Source organism: Anopheles arabiensis, chromosome 3, assembly GCF_016920715.1.
Source record: "Anopheles arabiensis isolate DONGOLA chromosome 3, AaraD3, whole genome shotgun sequence".
NCBI lineage: Eukaryota > Metazoa > Arthropoda > Insecta > Diptera > Culicidae > Anopheles > Anopheles arabiensis.
This window is the reverse complement of record NC_053518.1, coordinates 65,814,472-65,838,447: the sequence shown is the minus strand read 5'-3', so window position 1 is coordinate 65,838,447 and position 23,976 is coordinate 65,814,472. Positions and strand designations below refer to the sequence as shown.

At 42.5% G+C, this 23,976-nt stretch overlaps 2 protein-coding genes across 3 annotated transcripts in view; one reads left to right on the top strand and one right to left on the bottom strand.

Moving 5' to 3' along the window:
* Positions 1-23,976, top strand: part of LOC120900919 — a 286,191-nt gene that overhangs the window by 42,864 nt on the left and 219,351 nt on the right. For both annotated transcript variants that reach the window (XR_005739262.1, XM_040308521.1), the window contains exon 2: positions 10,141-10,358. The gene's annotated coding sequence lies outside the window, so the exon portion shown is untranslated. The remainder of the gene's footprint in view (positions 1-10,140; positions 10,359-23,976) is intronic.
* On the bottom strand, positions 133-2,334 carry LOC120900921 (mucin-2-like). Its single transcript, XM_040308528.1, has 2 exons — positions 1,819-2,334; positions 133-1,735 (listed from the first exon to the last, which is right to left on the bottom strand). The coding sequence occupies exons 1-2, from the start codon at positions 2,325-2,327 to the stop codon at positions 526-528; spliced, it is 1,719 nt and encodes a 572-aa protein (XP_040164462.1). The 5' UTR covers positions 2,328-2,334; the 3' UTR covers positions 133-525.

Below are 23,976 nucleotides of genomic sequence, written 5' to 3'. Positions count from 1 at the left end.
ACGCCTTGCTGTCCTTGCATTCCCGTCCGAAGTTCGGGGGAAGGGTATTTTCTGCAAACACAGACACCTATGCCATTGGCCAGAAGGAATGGAGCTGGGAGGACAAACACACGCTGCCAGTGCTGTAGAGTTGTCGAGCTGAAATTTATTCCTCCCTGTTTTGTGGCATTCTTTCGCCGAATATAAATTTATAATCATAGCGATATTCAAATGTTCTGTTTCGGCAAGCGCGCATACATACACAACACACACACATTTTTTGGACAGACTTTATGCAAACGGATCGCGCACTGTGACAAGGTGCAAGCTTTCGAGCGTGCATGTTCGACGCTCACTGCCAGCCATAAATTTGATGTTCAACATGGTAGTGTAGTAGTACAAACGCTCGCCACCAGTGCGGGAACCGATTTCAAGTCTACTTGGTCGCCTAATAGTATGGACAGCGTCTCCCTGTCTGTTTCTGATTGAATGTGCACTTTTATTTCAGGAAATTAATCGCAACGCTTGCTGAGAGTATTGAACTCGTTACGACGGCGTGCAAGTTTGCTGATTGCCTGGTACACACACGGCCGTGATTGGATTAAAAATCTCATTTGCCTTGCAGGACGCTGTGCCACCTACACCGTTGAGACATAAGATGTACATGTAGCAGTTGGTGGGATAGGGTAGAATGATGACACCAAGTTCAGGACAGACGTCACTCGGATCGATCGTTACCATCTCTGTTGTAGTGGTAGGTTCCGGTGTAGTAGTGGTCGGTTGTTCGGTGGTAGTTGTGGTAGGGTCTGGTGTGGTAGTTGTAGTTTGTTCGATTGTAGTAGTAGTCGTTGGTAACTCTACAGTAGTTGTCGTAGAGTCAGTGGAGATTGTTGATGGTTCAGTAGTAGGTTCGGCTGTGCTGGGAGCAAGCGTTGTCGTATCGAATGTCGTTGAAGGTGTGTCAGGAGTAGTAGGCGTTGTGGTCTCAAAGTCTGTTGTAAGCTCCGGTGTGCTAGGAGTAAATGTTGAGAACTCTGGTGTTGTTGGAGATATTGTGGGGGTGTCGGGAGTACTAGGCGTCATTGTCGGAAGGTCTGTCGTAAGCTCCGGTGTGCTAGGAGCAAATGTAGATGTCTCTGGTGTTATTGAAGGCGTGGAAGATGTGTTAGGAATAGTAGGCGTTGGTGTTTCAAAGTTTGTTGTAAGCTCCGGTGTACTAGGAGTAAATGTTGAGATCTCTGGTGTTGTAGGAGACATTGTGGAGGTATCGGAAATAGTAGACGTTGTGGTCTCCAAGCCTGACGTAGTGGACTCTGGTACGGTTATGGTAGAGATTGATACGGTTGTGGAGGTAAAATCCGTTGTTTGCGTATTCCAGTCCGTCGTTGATGTTAGTGATGGTGTCGTTCCGGGCGGGCCAGTCGTTGACGTCAGCTCGGTAACAGTTACGGTGGAAGGTCCAACGGTTGTTGTAGTATCTGGTCCACATGTCCCAGGAATACACATACCAAGCGGCACCGAAAAGTACTCTTCATATCCACACGTCCTATAGTGCGGGAATCCCTCAACGCAGGTGTAGTACGAGGTGCAGCTTCTTGGATTTTCCACATTCACTGTAAGTGTCGTGTTGCAGTACACGTTCGGCACTCGGCACGTTGAGTACTGGGGATAGGTGCAGGTACGCGTCTCAATGTCAAAGTAAAGATTGCTGTAACACTGGAACTGCAGTGGTTCACCTTTGAAACAGAGATAGTGCCTGCCGAAAAAGATAACACGGCCATGGAATGGAGTTAATCACTAACTTACGCATGTGGGAGATATCAGTGCGAGTACGCTTACCTCGAGCAATCTTGCAGCTGTGCATCCGGCAGCCACACCGGGTTGTAGGGATCATCTACAGAGGGGCAGCTGTAACCACACACAACGTTTCCGGGCAAGTCACAGGTGTTTAGCTGTGGGTTGAACAGAAGCCCACCGCTACAGCTTTGTACGATCGGCACCGTTCCGTAACACAGGATGTACTGGGTGCAGTTGGTTGGGTTGGGAAAGATCTGCACAACGTCGGGATTGTTGCAAAGCTCTTCGAACTGGAACGCTACTTCTACGTGTGACTGTTCTTCCATCTGTCCAAGTAGACAGCGTTGCACTGCTGTGTCAAAGTAGTGTTCATCTGGACAGGGAACCGTTTGCACTACACCAGCATTGCAACGCGAATATTCCGAGGACGAACTGGGACTGGGAAACACTCCACCGAGACCCTCGAACGTCTGTTGAACACATCGCAACTCCCCAGAAACAGACACTAGCGCTACCGAGGCGAGCACAACTACCACAAGCTTAGTCCTCATGCTTTCTGGCAACTGTTAAACGTGGCCTAAACTGAGCCAAATCTTCAAATCACTCGTATATTTATTGCCATCTTGCAACATATTTCAAATCAGAGGTTTATCTCTATCCCACGATAAGCTATGACTCGTTTGTAGGCACGTTCATTCAATGATGAATGTTTTTTTTGGAACAAGCTTCTGTTTGCTGGTGAGTCCATTACGATGACGGACAAATCCATGCGTTGTATTGTTCGATTAAGTCATCGATGAAGGTAAAGATTTCCAACATTCCCGTTAAGCAGATAAGACCCAATATTGGGGGCCTTTCCGTTTTAAGCTCGTAGGCTGAAATTTCAGCCTATCAGCTTTTGCATTGTATATCAGTTTTCGAGCAGCTATCTAAGTGGTTATAATATACTGGTGGGCTTATCCCAAGGTGTATGAATATAGAAGACTGATTTTTATCGCTTCTGTTTCTGAATGAAGATTTTAAGAGTGTTTTGTGTATTCGTCATGCCTTCAGAAAGCTTGTTTGAACAAAAGTTTTCACCCATCCTGTCAAAAAGTGATATTCAATTTTGGTTATAAAACATGCAATGAGACCACCAGGACTACATACACTTTGATTCTGGATTCCATCACCAGATCTCTTTAATGGACCTTGGGATAAATGTAAACAACCCGTGTTTTCGAGCAGATACTCGAATCTAATTCTAGCTTTGTGGCTAGAATAATCTAGACTGAAAATTGCAGGTTTGATTTTTTGTGTGGTTTTGTATGGAGTGTTAACATGATTTCAGCCTCCAACTGTCAAACTCCATACAAAAAACTAACTAGAATCGTAAAGGCCCCCATTATCAAGCTCTCATAATGCAATGTGTGAAACCATTCAGTACTTTGTGAGGGTTTATTTTAACGGCGGTACGATTTCATGTGTACACGTGATCTACTAAATAACTCAATTTTTGTTTCCAAATTAGGTTGGTACGAGCGTATCAAAAGCCTTTTCCAAAGTGCATGCTTAACCTCAACATTCAACACCGGTGCCGGACTAATACTATCGTTCATTCTCTCTCACGCACACACACCCACAGTGATTCAGCAGTTCGTGCACTCCCGAAGCCGGACTCTAAAATAGCCTACTGACAGCTTCATTCAGCATCGAATATAATTTAATTGATATCTATTCTGATCTTCGCGTAGAATTGAAATTGAAAACGAACCGATTTCCGCGAGCCCGACAGAGGGTGCATTGTTGCACTATTATCGTTGCAAATTATACACTCTGCCGCCTCTGCGCCAACTCCATCACTTGCGCTTCTGCAGCCACTGGTTCGATTCCACTCCGAATTCGGCTGGGGTTTCCTACGCAGTTGCACGTCAGCGGGTCTGTCCCCGTCCGTCGACAAAATGTGTTTTAATTAAATTTCCTCATCCAAATTTGCGTGACGAAATAATGGATTTTTATTCATTTCACTCGACGCGACCGGGTGCTCGGATACACGCCAAGTTCCGTATCGCTATTTCGAATTCGTGACGGGACTGGCACCGTTACCTTCCCCTCCCTCGCTCTTCTGTTTCCTTCCTCAAACAGAATCGGCATTGCATCGGGTGCAACTGTTAATCCCTCCGGACGCGGAAACCGGTATACAACGCCGTGCCACCGGAAGAACTATTCGCCATCACGGTCATCCTGTTTCGTTGTGTGTACCCTTGGGGGCGGGGGAGCGCACTGCCACTATCAGTAGCACGCGATGCGCCGAGGCTTTGATAAATGAATGGCTATAAAATTATAAAACTATCGGTTCAGCGCTTTTTGTGTGCTTTTCCGTCGACGGGCCGGGTGGTGGAAGATCGTATCGATTGGCTTTTTCTTCGCGGGTTTGTTTTTTGGGCGGAGTGGTCGGTGTGGTGATATTTTGAGATAATTTTGTGACGATTGTTGCACAACTTTTGACCTTCCAAAAAAAAATTGCGCTAGTCGTAGGCAAATTGTTAACATGAACGTAATCAGCGGAATAATTCCGATATTATCAAAATTTATATTTAATCACCTTTATGAGTTTAAATAGTAACTTTATTTTGGAGTTTTGTGAGGAGTTTTTAGAAGTTTTTAGTATCAGAATAACCAATATAATGTGTAGTTAAATTAACTCATAACAGTTAACTCATTAACGTTAAACAGCACACATTAAATAAAGTTCACCAATGACAGTACCTTGAGCCATTCCACTATTGAGTATTTAGTCCTTCAAACCGGATATGCACATGGAGTACAAGTTGGTGTTGCTATGCAATTTATGTTGGAACATATATTAAAGAAGCATGACAACTTGCAATCATAATAATAATAACTAAAAGTAATTATCTACTAACTGAATTTAAAGATGAATGTTCGGTATTATCCTTTCAGACTAAGGAATCTGTTATTTCTACTATCTGCTGCCTGACCATTTCAGGAACCACTATACCGTTCCTTTTTCAATCATCAAAAAGATGAAAATAACTATGGTTTTACCTTCCATTGGCACAATAAACCCCGGTAACTGGAGCCCGAAAGCGCACTCGGCAAGCGCAAACGTCCTTAGCCGTAAGCATCAGCATGCCCGCTCTTTCTGTCTCATTCATTACCCTGATTTATTTCGCATTTTGCACAAGATCGTCATTTCCGAACACGGTCAAAGGATCGTTGCTTTATTCTATTAAATTTCTTCCCCTGCATGTTCTGCAGTGAATATTGAGATTGAAGCGGTAGGAGGATAGATTTCAAACCCCTTCGATTCTACTAGAGAGGGAGAGAGAGAGAGCGAGAAAGAAAGAGAGAGATAGAGAGAAAGAGAGAAACTGAGGGAAGGAGAGAGATAGTTTCATTTCTGTTGGTTCTGGTCATATTGCAAAATTGCGATTTTCTGCTGACCTTATCGTGTCTTGTCGTCCTGTGAGAAATAAGGGATTGGAAAACAAAGCGAAAATAAAACTAACTAAAGCACTCTTTCTTTCGGCACTTGCATCTCCGGCCACCGGTGCATTCACGGGGTGTGCAATTTGTTTAAATTTTTACTTCAGAGCATACAAGTAGAAGGAAGCAAGCGAGGAATGATATTCTACAGAGCTTTATAGAGCTGGTTGCGAATAAAAAAACATTGTTTTGCTTGATGAAGAGTACATTGCTTCATAGAATCATCTTCGTTAAGCTAATTCAAGAAGCACCGTACTATGTTCCATAATGTTTTGAAGAGGCGTTTCGCAACAGGAGTGAGTTAGTTATCTTGATGGCATAAAATCATTTAAAATTATTCATTACTATTTAATATCAATATCATTATTTCTATAGCAACTATACTATTTGCTCATACGATTCTCAAAATTTTGCCGGTTCCATGTGGCTCAACGTTTAATTGGAATCATCCTTTGTACAACCAATACCCCGGATATGTTCTCCTGCGTTCAGTAAACTATCATCGTCTGGACGAGCGTGTCGAAAATATTTCATGCACTTCACAACGCTGTACGGCATACGAAGTAAAAAAAGGCTCCCTCACAATTTGAAGGGCATCACCTCAACGCGACGGGGAAAACAATACGTGTCTATAATAAAAAGTGCACACATCGAACAATCAGCCGAACGAAAAAGGCAAACATGCCATGGATGGGGTTGATGGGGACACAGTGGCTGCACACTGAATGCACAATGCACAGGTAATAACAGGCGCCAAGGACCATTGCGCGCACTGCAATCCGAAATGCATGTACGATGAGTTTGTACGTGTGTATGTATGTGTATGTGGAGATGGAAAATCAAGGGAAACGGTACACACTGCCACCCATTCACACACACACATCGCTGATAAAATAACGTCTATCGATTTCAATTCAATTAAGTTAATCAAGTTATTTCCACTTCAATAAAACTCAATCCCGGGACCCGGGTTCGGTTGGGCGCTGATTTTCGCCCTGCACTGCACTCCCCACCATAAACCACTGGTTTCCTCAATGTGTCTGCACGCGGGCGGAAGCCTTAATGACGAACAGAAGGCTGCTCCAAAACGGATATGCAATGTGTGGCATGTGTGCAAAAGTGAGCGCAACGGTATGGTCAAGCCAGCAAATAAGGCGCACCGTCCCAGACTCAGCTTAGCTCAGCGGCGGAGGAGAAGTGACAGTTGTCGATGATAAGTGATGGGGTTTTTCGGTCGGTTCGAAATCAAGTTGTCGAATGTGCCGGGTAAAACGGTTCGCGTAAATATGTTCGGAGTTTTTTATTGCTTCTATCTTGCTGTCGTATCGCTCCACCAGCGCGGGAAAAAAGTGCTCAAAAGCATGCAATCAAACGCATCATTCGTAACCGACGTTAGAGCTGAAAACTGTCCGTTCGATGCGACCGAGGGACGTTCCACAAAGAGAGGGACTGAGTTTCACCATTCACTAGCGCGCTGTCGAGTCATTCGAGTGTCCGTTTTGCACCGACTCGTCAGCCGCGCGGCCTAGCCGGTCGTTTTGAAGCCATTTTACATCATGAATATTAATTAGTTTAACGAGCACTTTTGCACAAACGTCAGTCGGCACAGGGTCCTGTCACGGATCGGCAGCTATTTCTCGGTGCCCTGGTATGATGAAACGGGTCCTGCACAAACGGCAGTTTCGTGCAGCAGAACTATGTTGAAAGTCCCCGATGGGTGTTGCCGGAATGGTAATGTCGGTTCGGGTCAAAACACGCCTGACGATCCAGACGCACTCTGATTGGAGCTGACGGATTTCATTGTACATTGGTCCTGATGGTAGCAGCATACGTAGTACTTTTTTTCATTTTAGGTGACTGAACACTGACTAGATTAGAGACAATTGGTTACTGGGCTTGGTTTATATTCGAATGATGTTCAAATGAACACATTTTTGAGAGTCATACTTCGTTTAAAATCTTAAGCCGAATATTGTCTTACCTGTTTTTGATGTAAGTGTCCACTAATTACCGATACATTGTCATCATCGTCCTCAGCTTCTTCGTCCGGTGCTCCGATTGAGAGCAATGGATTACACAATTATTGAACGGTTATAGCAATTCCCTCTCGCGCTCATTCAATCCCTTTTTGAATGGCAAAGCAAACGGAATAGGGAAAATCGAAACAATCAATTTTCCCCCCGCAATCCAACCGAGCTCACTAAACAATCGACAAAGCTCGTAGCGTCGTAGCAAGATTAATTGATTTCCTTGTGCGCCAAACCACTCCAACGCTTTTCGATCACTGCGACGAAGCATGGGTCTTGCTTTTCGCCAACCATTTGTTTGTTTCTTCTCACTCCCTCTGAAATACCTATACCCATTAGAGCGTTCATTAATTTTGAAGCCTGCTGACTCAAGACTTTGTGCGTAACCTGGACGCTGACATTGTGAAAGTCGCGAGTTTTGGAACCAAGTTCTTTTGGTTGGTTTTTGCTCACCGGTTGGCTTTGACGCGGTTTTTGCTGACTTTTTGAAAAAACCGGAAGTTTACGAGATGTTTGTTAGGGTTGAGATTTTTCCGGCCTAGATTTCTTTTCCTACCCAATCACGATGGTTTTTTGTGCCACTAATGATTTAATTTGCTAACAGTTGTGGTACTTTCAGTCTCAGCAGCATTTTTTGGGACGTTTGGTTGGAGATTATTGAAAGAAATTTGTCAATTTCGACTACTTTTTTTAATAGACGATGAAAATTGGTGAAATTATGTCAAAAATACCTACAAAATCACATGTTCAACTAAACCCTAGATTTCTGTTTGTAAAGCATCGTTAAATAATATTGGCAAGAGATGATAAAAACTGTTTGAAACGACTTTTAGCATAAAATTACATTAAAAAAAAACAAAGAACGTTAACAAACTCTTTTCCGGGCGAAAACTCAAAATAAAACGAATTTTGGATGAATTGAGAGTTAAATTCCACTGAAGATATTCATAAAAACGTCGCATGTATTTAATCGAGACTTTCAACACTTACTCTCTTCAATACTTTAAATATCTAATTGAAGTTAGTAAACGGTTTTAGTAAATTTCAACACCCACAATATACGCATCATCCAACGACATCCCAAAATTTCCCTCACGTTGGTGATTTTTCACGCACTCACGGTTCCGGAAAATCGCTCCACTATTACCTGAATACCTACACTACCACAACGACGTCGTCTCACCTTCCCAAAACGCAAACCATTAGTTTTATCTTGCAAATTCTTTGACGCTCGCGCATGACGATGAAACTCATCCTCTCTAGGCACATCAAAGTGTGGGGCGAGAGGAGTGGGGCGAGAGGAGGGAGGAAAACCCACAAATAAAAGAAGAAATAGAAGCGCAAGCTCATAACCACGGTGACCGATGTAATCGTGTGTACACGGGGCCATCCTTACCTCTTGGAAGATCCGGCCGCGTGGGTCGTCCATAATGTGGTTTTCCACCTACTAAACCGTAATGCGCACAGACCTCGAAAGAAAAGCAAGCAATGCTTCCGTGAAAAACCACACATACACACATAAAAGCCGGGGGGATTTCAACGTTCTGGTATGTCTGCATCAACGGCTACTAAGGTTGATTGTTGTCCGCAGCACTGTCTGGAATTTGCAAGGAAAACATTTCCTTTCCTTCTACATGACTGCTCAGACACAGACACACACACAGAGCGTTCACCAGGATGTATTAAAATCGGATGATGATTAATGGAGACCGCATTTGAATTCATCAGCCCCGGGATGATGCTTCACGTTCGAAGGCAGTTTGAGTGGGGATGAGAATGTAGGATCGGCTATTTTTGCATGAATAAATCCACAATTGTTCCTTTTTTTTTTGTTTTCGTCCGAGATGCGTAGACATTAAAGCAGTTTCGTAGAAACTTGAAGATTTCCCTCAAATTGCTAATGTTGATATGATGGTATCTGAAGCCAGCTGGAAGCAAAAGCCATTACATTTGCCGTTTCACAATGAACTTTATCTGATGAAAAGCAAACTTCACAATTAAACAAATCCATTTCATTTCTCTTTAGCATTCCAAGCATCAAAACATTTCCCCTCCCACTGCGGATGGGCAATAAATCCGCTTCATCGACATTTCTCAGCAGCATTCGTCTTGTGCCGCTGTGATGACGGGCCTCACTGTTCGCTGATTTATATCGCTGCCCATTAGTCTTCTCCGCGAGGATGCGCGGCCACCGTCGCACATTTCCGGCGTATGGGGCCGCTGGTTGACGGTTGATCCTGTTGTGGTCAGAGCGGTTGTGGGTAAAACTAGATTTATCTATTTCCTCTTTGCTGCGTCGTGCAGCAAGGAAAGCACTTCACAAGATGCTTGTTTTGTTTCGCAATAAAATAACAGCAGCGATGGGAAAAATGGCACTACCACTGACAATGGTTTGATGAAATCAATACTGCTCCTGAACCGGAGGACGGGGTGGTCATAAAACTTTGCTTCCGCACACGGCAGCAGGCATCGGACTAAGCTCTCGGGTGCCGTGATCATAAGACACTGGACAAACCGCACAGTCCACGACAGCGCACAATGCTGGAATTTTCTTTTGGCCAAAGGAAAGTGGTTACTACTTCGTCTGCCCGGTCGATCAAACGAAGCTTCGTTGCCTTCATTGCACCATTTGCAGGATTATTGTTTAGCTTTCGAATTGATACCGGATCGTTGTGTCGGACTTATTGAATACGGCAGTCGTACAGCACACTGCTGACCGTCATTCGAGCAGACCAATCGGTACCAGTCCAGCGGCAGGGTGACGAATGTGTGTCTTTCGAAGCGGAGTCGTGCATTTCTTATCGTCTTGTTTGCAATAATCGGTTTCATTTTTCTTTTCTACTTTCAGACTCTCGTGTGTGCGCGTGTGGGGTGTGTGTGCTAAGAGAAGCGGAGTGTTTGAAGCTGAATATTCACGTGTGACGAGCAGCATCGTTAACAGTGAGAAATCCAGTGCGTATTAACTTCTGTGTTCGACTGTTTGCAGAAAGAGCAGAAAACAAAGCAAATCGGTTTTGGTCATCTATTGCTCGTTTGAGTGGCATGAAGCAGTGATTAACAAAACAGGTAGGTAACAAAGCAAATCAGTTTCAGTTGGTAAATTTTTAAGGCATCATTTACATTGTATGCAAAAAAATAAACAAGATGGTTCTAATTATGTCCTAACGCATGATATAGGGATAAATACTTCGGATATCAAGATTGCAGGAATCTTGTATTTCCTATACCCATAACCTATATAGGGTTTCGAATCATACAATGGAATAGTTCAATTAGTTAAGAGAATGCGTCAAACCGGTAGTGGAATCGTGCAAGCATTCTGTGGAGGTTTGTAATCATATGATGGAGTATTGCAACTGAGTTGTGGAATTTTGTAATGACAGCCACACAGTATGCTTGGAAAATTCCACAATTCGGTAGCAACACTCCATCATATGATTACAAACCTCCACAGAATGCTTGCACGATTCGACTACCCTGTTGAAACATTCACTTAATCGGTTGAATTATTCCATTATATGACTCGAAACGCTGTTATTGTATTCAGTTCAGTTTCTGTGCTGGAATGCGTATGATATTTCATCTTGATGATCCAAAATGGAAATCTTGGAAGATCTAAGCAATGAAGATATAAACCTGGAATAAAACCAACAAAATACAAAGTTCAAGTTTGGAAAATTTGTAACGACAAACTGATTTCAAACTTAAGCAAACACCTGGATCAGGAGCGGTTGAATTCCAAAGCGGGTGGAGTCTTCAAACAACTCACATGAGAAAGTTTAAAGTCATTGCGAATCGTGATAATTGCTTCGTTGACTCGTTTAATGCAGATCCTGACATAATTTCTAGGAAATGGGAAAGAAACTTCAAAATTTGTTGAGCTTATGAAAATGCAGCTTAGCAGAAAGTTTGAAAATTAAACCACACAAGATCTTCAGGCATCATTCAACTTCTGTGGGTGTGTGTATGTTTGAGAGAGACAGATATGTCATTGCCATTATCTTGAATTTCGTTTCCAGAATCCTCTCAAGTAGATCCAGACATACGGTGATTGGGAAATGGCTAAAGAATTGTAGCCACATTAATGTCTAAACAAACCTTGACCTATGTTTTAATACCTTAGGAAGCATTTTGTCCTTTGTCAAGATTTTGCATTGCATTCATATTGAGATTGCATCAAACCAGACCTTCTACAGCCCATTCTCGAAGTACGAAGATTTCCAAATTTTACAGTTTTTAGGGCACATGATGCTACAGTATAACCTCGATGGCTGGGTCTTTTAAGTTGTTTGCTAGTTGACAGTTGGCAATAAAAAAACAATAATATGATTCAATGGTTGAATGATTTTGGGTTTGCTTGGAATGCGCACATAACGTCTGCCACAAAATGGTAATCGTCCTATTAAAAACAATGCCTTCATAATACACTTCATAATGATGGAATTGATTCTAAAGTCACCGGTGCCGCTAACGCTTCCAGCACCACCCTGAGCATCTCGCAAACATTTGCTCCAGTGCATTAGTGTCAGCTCCGCATAGTTTATACAGCATCCGTACGGTTCGTTAGCTACAGCCGCCTGGTTTGCGCAGTCTTTGACCGAAAATGTTCGAACTTCCACATCAACGACCGTCACTCACGTACACAAGTGTACGAGCTATTTTGCTATAGTTAATTAATTAATTTCCTCATCATCGTGCAGCTTGTGTCAGTCGACCAGCCCCGGGAATCGAACATAATCAAAGCACCGGCTGCAACGCCAGTGCAACATTTCTTTCATCACTCCAAACCACACATGGGCTAGACCGGTGTGTTGCTCTCTATGCACACGTGGTGGAGAAGGACGTAGCAATGCAGAAGCAAAAGGGATGATGCATGTCCTGTTGCAAAAGTGCTTTATTTAACACCACGCATGCATTACTGCCATGGTCTGTGTGTGTGTTAGTATCATGATTTGCGTGCGGGATAGCATCAACACTTACGCCACGCGGCCCGAGAGTCCTGCGTAACCGGGCTCTGCAACGCCACCATTGCGGGCCGTTTGTTTCCACGGTACGGTGGTTCTGAAAAGGTGCCATTCCCATTATCTCTAGCCCGAATCCGAGCTTCAACAAGTGGTAAGTTTGGTTTTAGAATATACAGACACGCTCACACACGGACCATTCTTCCTGCACCTGCACCAGGGCTTTTCGGGCTTTGCCCTGTAACAGCCTTGATCCGGCTTTGACCTGCAGCACATTGCACATTACTTTCCTGCAGCACGGGCAGACTGTTGCATTCCGATAGCCTTGGTTTGTGTGTGAGTGTGCATTGTATGTCGGTATCTGATTGCATTTCGATGGTTTTCTTAATCCCGACGCCGACATGTATAGGGAAGCCTTTTCATCTGCTTCTTCTGTCTGTACGTGAAGCGAACAGAGGGGCACTGTAATGTAACGATCGGAAGGCTTTGTCGAGAGAAGGAAGAATTCTAAAGCGAAAGAGTACATTGTACAATTGCAATTTCATTACCATTAATTTGCTTAATGGAATTGAGTAGCCCTGCTTTTCAACCTATTGTACACAATTTCCTGCCAATTATTCCACCTTTTTTAATGGAGGGGGGATTGAAGTTTAAACTTTAAACAACCCTTCTGCGCAACTCTTTAATGAGCCTTGCCACCGATACTTTAACTCTTTATGAATGCGAGTTTACATTTGCCTATTTTACATAGATTGGCAGCATCTCCCTGCCACAGCTTATAACAACAGCTAAGAAAAACACGACAATGCTGTCCAACAACACCCGCGTTAGCAACAAAAACAATCGTCCGAATGGCCGGAAAGCCAACCCTCGCTTCTTTGCGCAACCCGGAATTACGCATTAAAGAGTGAAGTTTTTCCCTACACCAGGGAGCAAAGAAGAGAAAAACACACTCGACGATACAACAACGGCAGAGTCCCAGCTGGGTCTATATCCCACTGGCTTTACTCTGCTGCTGCTGCTGCTGCTGTTCGGGCTGTGGCCGTGTATGTGTGCCGCTAATGGTTATTACAATCGATGTCATAATATTTGCATTCATGCTTGTTTTATTTCTTAACGATGATTTTCGTTTTGCATACAGAGCCCGGACTTTTGCAAACGTTCCCTTTTTTACCTCACCCATATCGCTCGCCCGCTCGGACAGCGTAACCGATAACCCTTTCGCATGGAGCTGAAACTTCAGGTTCCGGTTCTGCGTGACCATTGTCGAGGGCTGTGAAAAGCACCACAGGAGGTTCATATTTTAATAAACATTCCCGGCACAATATAAACTCCGTTCCTTCGTTGCCACGTTACCCAGCAGTCGGGGCAACAGTCCTACCACGGTACGAGACACGGCGGGGTTTGCAGTACTCGAGTGGCAGGTTGGGAAAATACCACCCTTGGGTAGCAGCTGGATTTGCATGCGGAACCCCCACTTTCCACTGCCACAATACCATACAATATCTCGCGCCCGGGTCGGTCCGGGGTGGAATAACTTTGACACCGATTGTTTTGTCCTCGCTTGCAAAGACTTTGGCACAATCGCGATGTCCTTTTGCGATACGTGGCTGGGTGGGTGTGAAATTCATACGATACTGTTATGTTTTTTCTCTCTTGTTTTCTTGTACACTAGGTGCTCTTAGCCGTCTTTCGTGTCTGGCTGCTACGTACACACGTGGAATTGTAAAGGTCGTGTTAAGCGTTAGGCAGGCGCAGCGGGATGGCGCAGGCAGTATATCCTTGAACTTGAGAGCCGGTCTGTGCCGGTTTTGGTTGCCCTGTGCCGGGTGAAATAAAATCGCTTCGGGCGCATGTTCCTAGACAACAATAAGAGAAGAAAAAACACACATAGAAACTTCTAGCGCTATTCACCTCCTGCTGGGATGTATGCAAACAACTTGCCCGCAGCCGCGGGCATTGAATTGATGCCGTGTGAATTTATGCTCTAATTGTTGAGATCGTTACATGTTAATGTAGCCAAACATGTTCCGCATTTTGCTACAGTTGTTTTCGGAGTTTTGAAAATTCACACTTTTTTTGTGTGGGTATAATGATGTTGTTATACGACACGCTGTGAAATGCAGCGGTGAGGGGCTTTCGACAGTTTCGATAGAAGGAATGCAAATAAATAATCACACTTCAGCATCAAATATTCGGACATTTTAACAATAGAATAATATGCATGGATACATCAGTTGAAATTTTAATTGAAAAATAAAACAAGTTTTAAATATAAGTCGAAGAAAAATGCTTATAAAACCCTTAATTCATGTCAGATGCAAAAGATGGTAAGGCAAAAGAATCCTTTGAAATAACAAATGCTTCAAATTGAGATAGGGTTTATTAATTTATATGAAATTGTTAATTTAACAACGTTACCACATGATATATGCATCAAACACATCATTTGAAATCCAACTTGAAATAAAGTGAGCTAAGTTAAAGTAAATATTATTGCGGATCAAATATTGTGACGGATTGATCAAACCCTAGGCCAACGACATCAATAGAAATTGCAAAAACATAAACTAGATTTTCTTATTACATTGCATTTTAATAACACCAAAATGAAGATGCATAAGTCGGAAAGGTAATGTCATAAGTTGAAATGAAAATTGTAGCACAAAATTGTTCGCAGTGCAGTTAACGAATGTATAATACAAAACAAATAAGTACATATACATTTTGCTGTATTACTCGCATTGAAAAATCGTGTTATATTTTTCATTACGATCCCTCTTTCACTATTTCAATAGTAATGCAAACATTACCTACTCAACCCGTTGCACTTCAACTCTGAACACACACAAACCGTTTCACATTTGCTCAAAAATTGCCAGCTAATTGCAAGCATGCATCAGAGTGTTTTGGAGAAATGTTACAATATTATCCATTCCACCGTAACCAAACATTAAAGCATAATAAACATTACACTCCGAATGCACTCGATTGCCCTTTTACCGTTAGTTCACTTCACATTCGGATCGATGAATTAAAAAAAAAGATACCATCAGGCTCATTTGCTCGGCGAGTTCTCGCTCCCACCGATCCCGAATCTTTACGCAATTGTTTCGCGCAATTCTGATGGTGCAGTGGCTTGGAAAGTAGGTTCATCAATCGTGGATTGGCTGGCAAATGTAGTGTGGAGATTGTGTTTTAATTTGAAGTGGAATTTATTCAAACCCGCTCGTTCGCTCTCGCTCCGTCGCTTGAGCAGCTGTCTATATCCGCTTCAGCTTCCGGGGTTTTTTGATAAGCCCGATAAAGAGCAACTGATGAACCCCGGTTGGGTTTAAAAACCCTCTCGGCCCAAACATCACTAGTTTCCATCTGGCTAGGCACCGGATATAATATGCACATGCACACACATCAATACGCAAAACGCAAACAACCGCTCGATCGGTTCGGGCACACTCATTTGCAAAGGTAGCGCGAGGTAGTAGCCCCTGCCTGTTCCTGTTTTGCTTTCGGGAGGCGCATCGCACTGTAATTGGTTTTTCAATCCGGCGAGCTGATTAAATGTAAACATTTTCCAATGATTAACGGAGATTGTTCGGTGAACCGTGCCAAAAACCCCCCCCGGTACGCACACAGCGGCGTGCACATCGTACAAACATTCATCGCACCATCGCACGTGGTCGTCCACCACGTGGTGGGAAAGGATGGATGTATGGATCGTTTTTTTATCACCGTCCCAAATGTTACAAACGCTTCCTGCGGGGGGTATTTTCCCATTCACATTAAAGGTATTCCAAAGCATGAGTGTGAAGAAGGACGAAATAGAGAGAGAGAGAGAGAGAGGAAAGAGTTGGCTTAGAGTAAAATTTAATTCTAACGCGCTCCGATTTGCCAAACTGATTCGCAAAACGCTACCTTAATGATGTTCTTCTGCCATTCGTTACCGGTAGATTCGCTTTGATCTCTGTGTGAGCGTATTTGGCGCCGTCTTTCACATCTCGTCCCGTTTACGGATGGGGCATTTTAAGGGTTCCATAGAGTTTGTGTAGGGACGCGATGAGGACACGATTAGCTTTGCTCACACACCAGGACAGGTCGAAGTAAATGTGTTCGCGCAACATCGAATTTCAAAATGTAATTTGCGTTTGCGAATCATTCCGATGCTCGAGAAACCCGTTTGTTTGCTGAATTCTATGTGTTAGAGGCAGCTGACCTGTGTGTGATTTTTTGTATTCTACCTGCGCAATGGCTTACTTGATCAGTAAAATGAATTCAATGTCAGATCCTTTTAACGCTTTGAGGAGAAAAGCAAATCAATGAGCTGCAACAAACGTTCAAATGCTGTAACGTAATCTAATTACGGCAGGAACACCTTTGCTTCTGAAACGTTTGGCACAGGCTGTGTGGTAGGATTGGTTGTGTGATTTGATTACTACAGTTCTTTGATTCAGCTGTTGCGTGTGATAAGAACTTATTTTTCATTCAAATTAAAAACTTCATCAAATACAAACACATTTCAATGATCTTAGGGACTGAATGGTATAGCTCCTATGGTCCTTTAGATTTACCAAATATCTTGACAGTCCTGAAACAATTTGTAGGAATTTATATTTTTTAATGAACATAACCCAAACATGGCTATGAGCTGTAACAGCTGTAACATAAAGTGTGTTACACGTACAATACAAATTGCCAGGGTTCATCTAAAGACTGAGTAGATGAGAGATATCCTCGTAATTCAGATTCCCGAAATGAAGACAGAACAGATGCAGTTGGTAGTTATTTTAAATCTAAAGGCTTCACTCTTGAAGTCATTCATCGTCCACGTTGAGATGCATGGAAAGAAATTGATGAGTTTACGTGTAGAATTTATTGGATATATTATCGGTCTATATTGATTAATTCTCAATACAATACATACTTACCAACGCCTCCAAGAACATTTGAGTAAATGTTATGAAACACCGCAGGACTTGATCAAGATATAGTTAGGCAGAAATATTTAGGACATTTTATGTGAGAGATTTTAAAATCATACGCTTTAAAAGCAATGTAATGAGTTAGGAGATTGTTACGGTCGCCATGTAATGCGTTGATCGTACAACTGTAACTCGAATACCATCGCGGTGGGTCAGTTTTTACTGACATGAGCCGAGGTGGAATAAAACTTTGTTTGAGCGGACTTTTCGACGCTTGGTCCAGGTGGTCATAGAAACCTTTAGGAGGTTTCCCTTACTGGAAACGTTGGAGTTTAGAGGCCTTACCTTGGGCAGGGGAACATAACTAAACTCTTTAAATGAGAAGTCGATAGATGTTGGATGGGCATAGTCCTATCCTGACAGTCCGAACGAATCTGACCTGCCATGGCCGGAGTTGGTTTTATTTATACTCAAAAGAAGGTAAGGGTTTCGCACCTTTGTTTCCGGGTTGTATGTTGGAAAGTTATTGTTTTCACTTAGCTAGTTACGTTTGTCTTTTGTTGACAAGAACGATGGTTCTTGTCACTAAGGTCCTGTTTTGAGTTTAATGCATAAATTGTTCCTGCTTATGTTGTACGTTTCGGTTGTTTTTTATAAGTGTGTCACATCTGTTATTTGTATGATAGGACGGCCTGAGCTCTTCCGGATGTGTTGCTATGGTATGATCTGATTGACTGAATGTGTTATAATGAATGTGTTACAATGGTGTGGTTTCCAAAGTGTGTTACAATGTGACTATAGCTGATAGTGTGTATTATAATAAATTGTGTATAGCAGATATGCTACAGCAGAAAATAGACTTCTATAGAAATTTAATTACACATGACTTTCGCTTTGCAGTGGATGATTGAGGTAAACCGATGGACATATGATATTGCTGAAATAAAAAAAAAAAACCCTAAATATTTATTGTGTGGATAGGAATTAATGATGCCCAACTAAGCTTATTTTTAGATTACCCAATAGAAGGCATTATCTTCTATGCGAGAAAAAATTATTGGATTACTCATGAATAATTAAAAGTTCACACTTGTTCAACGAAGGATTAAATAATGTGTAGGATTTATATCTATCCTTAGAATCTCTACACCTACGATGGCATCTGTTTATTCCAACGATCTACGTTCAACGCTGTCGCGTGTATTTCTACAAATCAAAATAAAAGTCCCCCGGTTGAGTTCCATTAGCATATCGAAACATTGTGCAATACTGTCCACAGCTAAACAAACTCTTTGTCTAAGCCGGGTTTCGAAACAGCAAATCCCACAACATTCTCCCGGGATACTCTCTACCGCTCTTCGTAGCCGAAAGGCCCTAACAGTTCCCGATTAAAATTCCACCAGCTCGCTCACGCATGGGCAGCCACTAACTCCATTTCCAATAAATTCCCAACCACCGGGCGAAAGGCGAAGCATCGAGCGATACTGATTTACGAAACGTTTGCAAGCACAGCGGCCTGAAAACTGATCAATCCGGCCTACGCGCTTGTTTTGTGTGTGTGTGTGTTCGCGCGAGTTGTGGTCCGGGCAAGTAGAATTTACAAATCGGCTTATCGGTGGGCCCCCTTCCCTTTCCCTGGTGTGCGAGCAAACCACTGCGAGATTGTAAAACGGCTTAGAATTTTTCGCTTCATTTGCACGCTGCATACGCTCTGGACATTCGGAAATCCCGGGTACGGGTAGGCCCCGGCAGACTGTCCTAATTCTTCGATGCCCAAGCAGTAGCACTAAAACTATGCCCGTGATATATTCCGTGATATCTACGGAGGGTGGATCGAAATAATGAAAATTTCCACTCGATTTCCAACACGCCTCACGTGTTTGGGTCGGTGTCGGTGTAGAGTAGGAGGGAAGGCGGTTCACAACACAATAGCCTCCCCATTAAATGTGGAAACTAAGTTTAGCTCCAAATTTCACCCTGGACATGATACGACCCAGCGTGGACCCGAAATTCTGACCCGGCCTGATGTTTTCATTTACCCATGTCCATCAGACGTGTCCTCCCGTCCCTCGTTACGGAAGGGGACTATTCGATGGAGTGGGAGTGTTTATGAGTTGGTGAGTTGTGAACACAAAAGCCACGCCACGACACTCGGAACATCGTTTTGCGTGAGGAAGCAGTGGCACCAGGAATGAAGCGCATATTGTGTATAACCCGTGGTGAGGGCACAATATTCTAATAAACAATCACTACGCCTTTCGCCTATCTCACCTCACTCAAGTGCTGGTGGTCAGAATTGTGTTGTTTGGGGCTTTTACGTTGGCTTGGTCCCGATTTTGATCCAATTCCATGCTTCTGGTGTGCGCTGTGGGAAAAACAAAATTGTTAGGTGCTGGGAGGGAAGCCAATGTTAGAACACAACGTGCAATGGGTATATTTTAGCGAGCGAGTAGACATTTCAGAGCACCGGCAATTGAATTTCGATAGCGCATAACGCTCCGACAGCGTCCAGCAGGAACAGGAACTCCGCCAGACACAACGCACATACACACGCATAATCCCATTTACTTGTACTGCACAAAACGGGTGGAAAATGTAATTTCCACAACATTTTCAAAGCAGATCTTATTACGCAGCTCCGAGCTCCGATGTGCCGAGAGTGCCTCCGAGCTCCGAGGGACGGGATTTTATTGGAAAGCATGATGAAAAATGCGTCCACTTTTCCCGGGGGGTAAAATGCTGCAGGACTTTTGGGGTTGTAAAACCACTCTCGGCTCTGATGAGGAACCGGTTTGATTGCATTTGCTGCGCCAATTTTGTTTCCATCGCTATGTAGCGAGCGTCACCGGTCGATAGGTTCCGAAGAAAGGGCGCAATTGCTGCGTAAATCCGTCCAAATAATGAAGCAAGCCTCCCGCCAACGTTCCCGCTGATACGATTACACGCGTGAGAACCGATTCCCAGCAGCTCTGGGATGGTGCATATAATTGAGGATGCGGTTTGAGGATTCAATTGCATTCAAATGAAGGAGCGTGGAGGGGAGGGGTGGGGATTTTCAGGATACGTGGTTTTAATAAACTTTATCTTTTCATGCAAACTATTGCGTGCAGTTTTTTCAACGAAATCGTCATACCGAGAATTAATGGATTTCTATGAACGTAATTTGATGTTACAAATGCACTGTGCGTTGGATGGTCAATTTCCGATTAAAAGATCGTTAAAAAGTTGCCTTTACAACGGGATTGATTGATAGAAACATGTCTACCTAAAATTAAAAAAAAAATCGGTGGAAAATAATGAAATGCAGTTTCTGTTACACGGAACATGATGATAAATTTACGTGTAGCAAATATTATTAATGAATTTTTGCGAACAATCCTACTGGTAAATAGTTAACGATTCGACAGTAGTTAACTAACGGGTATGCATATTTCGATAGACTACTGTTTCCATAAAATGAAAACATTGATAAATATATTTGTTCCTCCTAAAACAAAATTCACACAATTCAAGCATTAGCTAATTTTAGAGATCAATTTTTTACAAAATGGTAGGAAGTTTAAAAATGAAGTATAAACTGGATTACGTAAATTAGTACACAGGTTGAATTAAAGATTTAAAAAAAATGATCATGAACTCATCTGTATCAATTGTATCAAATGGATGGCCAAGTTCGAGATGTGAACGAATTATCATTCGTTTGTCAGTTCCATCAAATTTGTCTCTAGTTCAGATTAGTTCATATATAATGTATTGTTTTTTTGAAGTTCAAATAATGTGTGATATTAGCTTAAATTATTCTGAAAAAATGTTTTAAAATGTAATGAAACTTACTTAATACCTTATATCTTACACAAAAAATAGAAAATGAAAAAATGAGTGGTATCTTTATTTAAGAACAGTTGGCTATATGCAAGATAGAATGTTAGATAATAAGCTTAGAATCAATCAACCTTAAAAGAGGTTTCATCAAGATTAAAAGAGGCGAATGAGGCCAACTGGCTAAAAGTCTCTAACAAAAATGCAAGATGGTGGAACGCAACTGTCAACCGAGTATGAAAAGTGCAACCCGGAAAAAGCATATTGTTTAACATTATTTATGGACAGGATGACATTTCAGCTTTCTAACTTAAATCATTGTTGTTAGGCCTGGTTGTTTGTTGAGTAGCTGGATAGACTTTCTTAGAACTGGCCTGGTGTGTATTTAATGTTTATTGCACAGTTTAGAAATTAGTCTGTCTTCTGTCGCTTGACTTTTGCTGCTTTGCCGTTTGACGCTGCTTAACGACTTTAGCCGAACTTATTCCTAATTGGCCTTAAAATCGCTAAATACACTTAAAAAAATACAATTTAATTTATCCCAGTGCAAAACAAATTTATTTTAAATCTACAGTGAAAAAATTACAATAGGCGAATGAGTCCCACCCATAGCATAGCGCAACCCATTCCTGCCCGCACGGAACCATGGTGCAACAAAAAGAACACACATAAATGAACATAAAATTGCCACAACGGGATGGGATTGGCGTCCCAGGATCGGTTTATAAATAAATTCCCATCGATCAACCGATGCGTTCGATGGGGGTTTTTCTCTCGTTTGGTGTTTTTGTAGTTGTTTTGTTCTCCCTGCCAGTGCTTTCTGTTCACTGCCTCGTTATCCCCCACTGCCTGAATGGTGTGTGTGTGTCGATTCATTATGCCACACGCTACACGCTTTATGACATACGCACATATTTACCTTGTTCGCGGTACCGCTTCGTGGCTGCGCATTATTTTCCCAGCCATAATGTTTCGCAACTATTTCCACGCGCCCTCCCCGCTGCCTGTTCGACAAAAGGCGCACGAGAGTCAGCCAGGAGACCAGCACAATAATACCCACGACCTGCGTTGTGTTGGTTTAACTCGCAAGGAATGAAATGATATTCTCATAAATTTTATTTGCTGTGGCTTGTAATTTGAGCGCTCCAGTGGGGGTGGAGTGGGTTTGGGTTCGAGTATTATTGTGCTCGCGATGGCCTGGAATGCGTTTCGTGGGGTGCAGAACACAGAAATGAAAATTACAAACAAAGCCAACGCCAAAGTACGGTAAATCGAACAATTGAACCATTTACATTCACTTACGGTGCACTCCGAGGGCTACCGCGAACACGTCCGTGTGGGCTTTAATATGCATTAAATGTTGCACGCGTTAGCGTTGCGTTGTGAATTAATTTGTGAAATAGTATTTAATTTGTGCAATCAAACGATAGCATTTTGAACTGCTAGTAAGTGTGGTTTTTTGTTAGCAACGAAACTATCATTTCCTGCACATGAAACTTCCGTTTTTCCACGTTGCCGGAAATTTACCGAAACACTAAATCATTGACTCGTCTGGCAAAGACGACGACTGCTATCTACAGCCCGCCCATCCGGAAGTGGATAACATGTACCCATCGTTCTCATGACACACAAAACCTCGCACACGCGCTAGTAGTACGAGGACCTATCTTCAAATCTCCAGCCCTCCTTACCAGAGGGAACGAAAGCAAAAAAGTAGGAACGAAATATTCTCGCCAAGCTCGACAGGATGGACTCGGGCAGACACGGACATCCATGTCCATCATTTGTCTCCATCTCCGTCTGTGAAAAGCTACAACACTGCCAGCCTCACAAGTTCGGTTTTTCCAGGTTCAGTTCCATGGCGGACTATATTTCATAGACAACTGGCAGCGCAGGGTGTCAGTTCCGCCCGGTGCAAAGCTGGGACGCCCGGTTTTGTGTTGGACAGGGTGTACCACCTCCGTCCGGCTTGATGGGTACACGTATTGGGTGGTGACCGTTGTTGGACTTTTATTTGGTCAGCCGTTTATCTTTTTGTAGAGTAGGGAAGCGGGAGTGAGAGTCAGTTTTGGGAGGAAGATCTTTATCCCTTGTAAAGACTATCGTTTGGAAATTGTATTAGCGAAGATGTCTAGGGCATTGATTCTCATTTGTTTAGCTATTATTTTAAACAGTGCTAACGTTTTTGCGTACAAAGCTTCGTTTCGAGACATTCAGATATATTGTGCACTGAATAATAGTGAGTGAGTCGAATCATGCTAGTAAAGGTATTTATTCAATTCCTGACTAATCTGCCTCATTGTTTTGTGATTGTGATTGACGTCTGTGTTGGTCATAAGTTGGCACAAATAATATTTGAGTTGGATTGCGAGTTAAAAGAATCATTTCATTAGAATCATGCAGCATTGAATCCGTACTTTCACTTGCATCTAACTCTTAATTAAACTCAAAGCTCTTTATTAACTCACCTCTAAGAGTTTATATGTATCTTTTCATTAGTTACTGTTTAATTTATGATTCATTCTTTTACAACCCCTAATCATACTGGTTCATGAAGTAGAATGCAAAATGAATGGATAGCAGCGCAAGCAGTGAATCTTTTTAATTCGTTATGAGTGAGTCGATTGAAGACGCATAGAGTGAATGAGTTGTGTTCTAAAAGAGTGAGTTGTTAGTCAACACAGAGAGTGAATGAGCTCTATGCAGCTAAGATGGAGTCTCTGTTCGGTGCAGCGAGCAATTAAATGAGCTGAATGTAAGATAAAAAAGCTAATCACTACTGGTGCATAAAGTATTCAAATCAATCAATTCGTCTTAAAGATAGTCGAGGCAAGTAGTGAGTTATACCACACAAGAGTGAGTGAGCTTATTGCAGCTTGTGAGTTACTTGAAGTTCAATAACTAGAATCATTATACTGTACATTATGTTGTTGTTAATTTCAAAAGACTTTAGATTCACATCTCTTCAACGACTGATTTACTGTG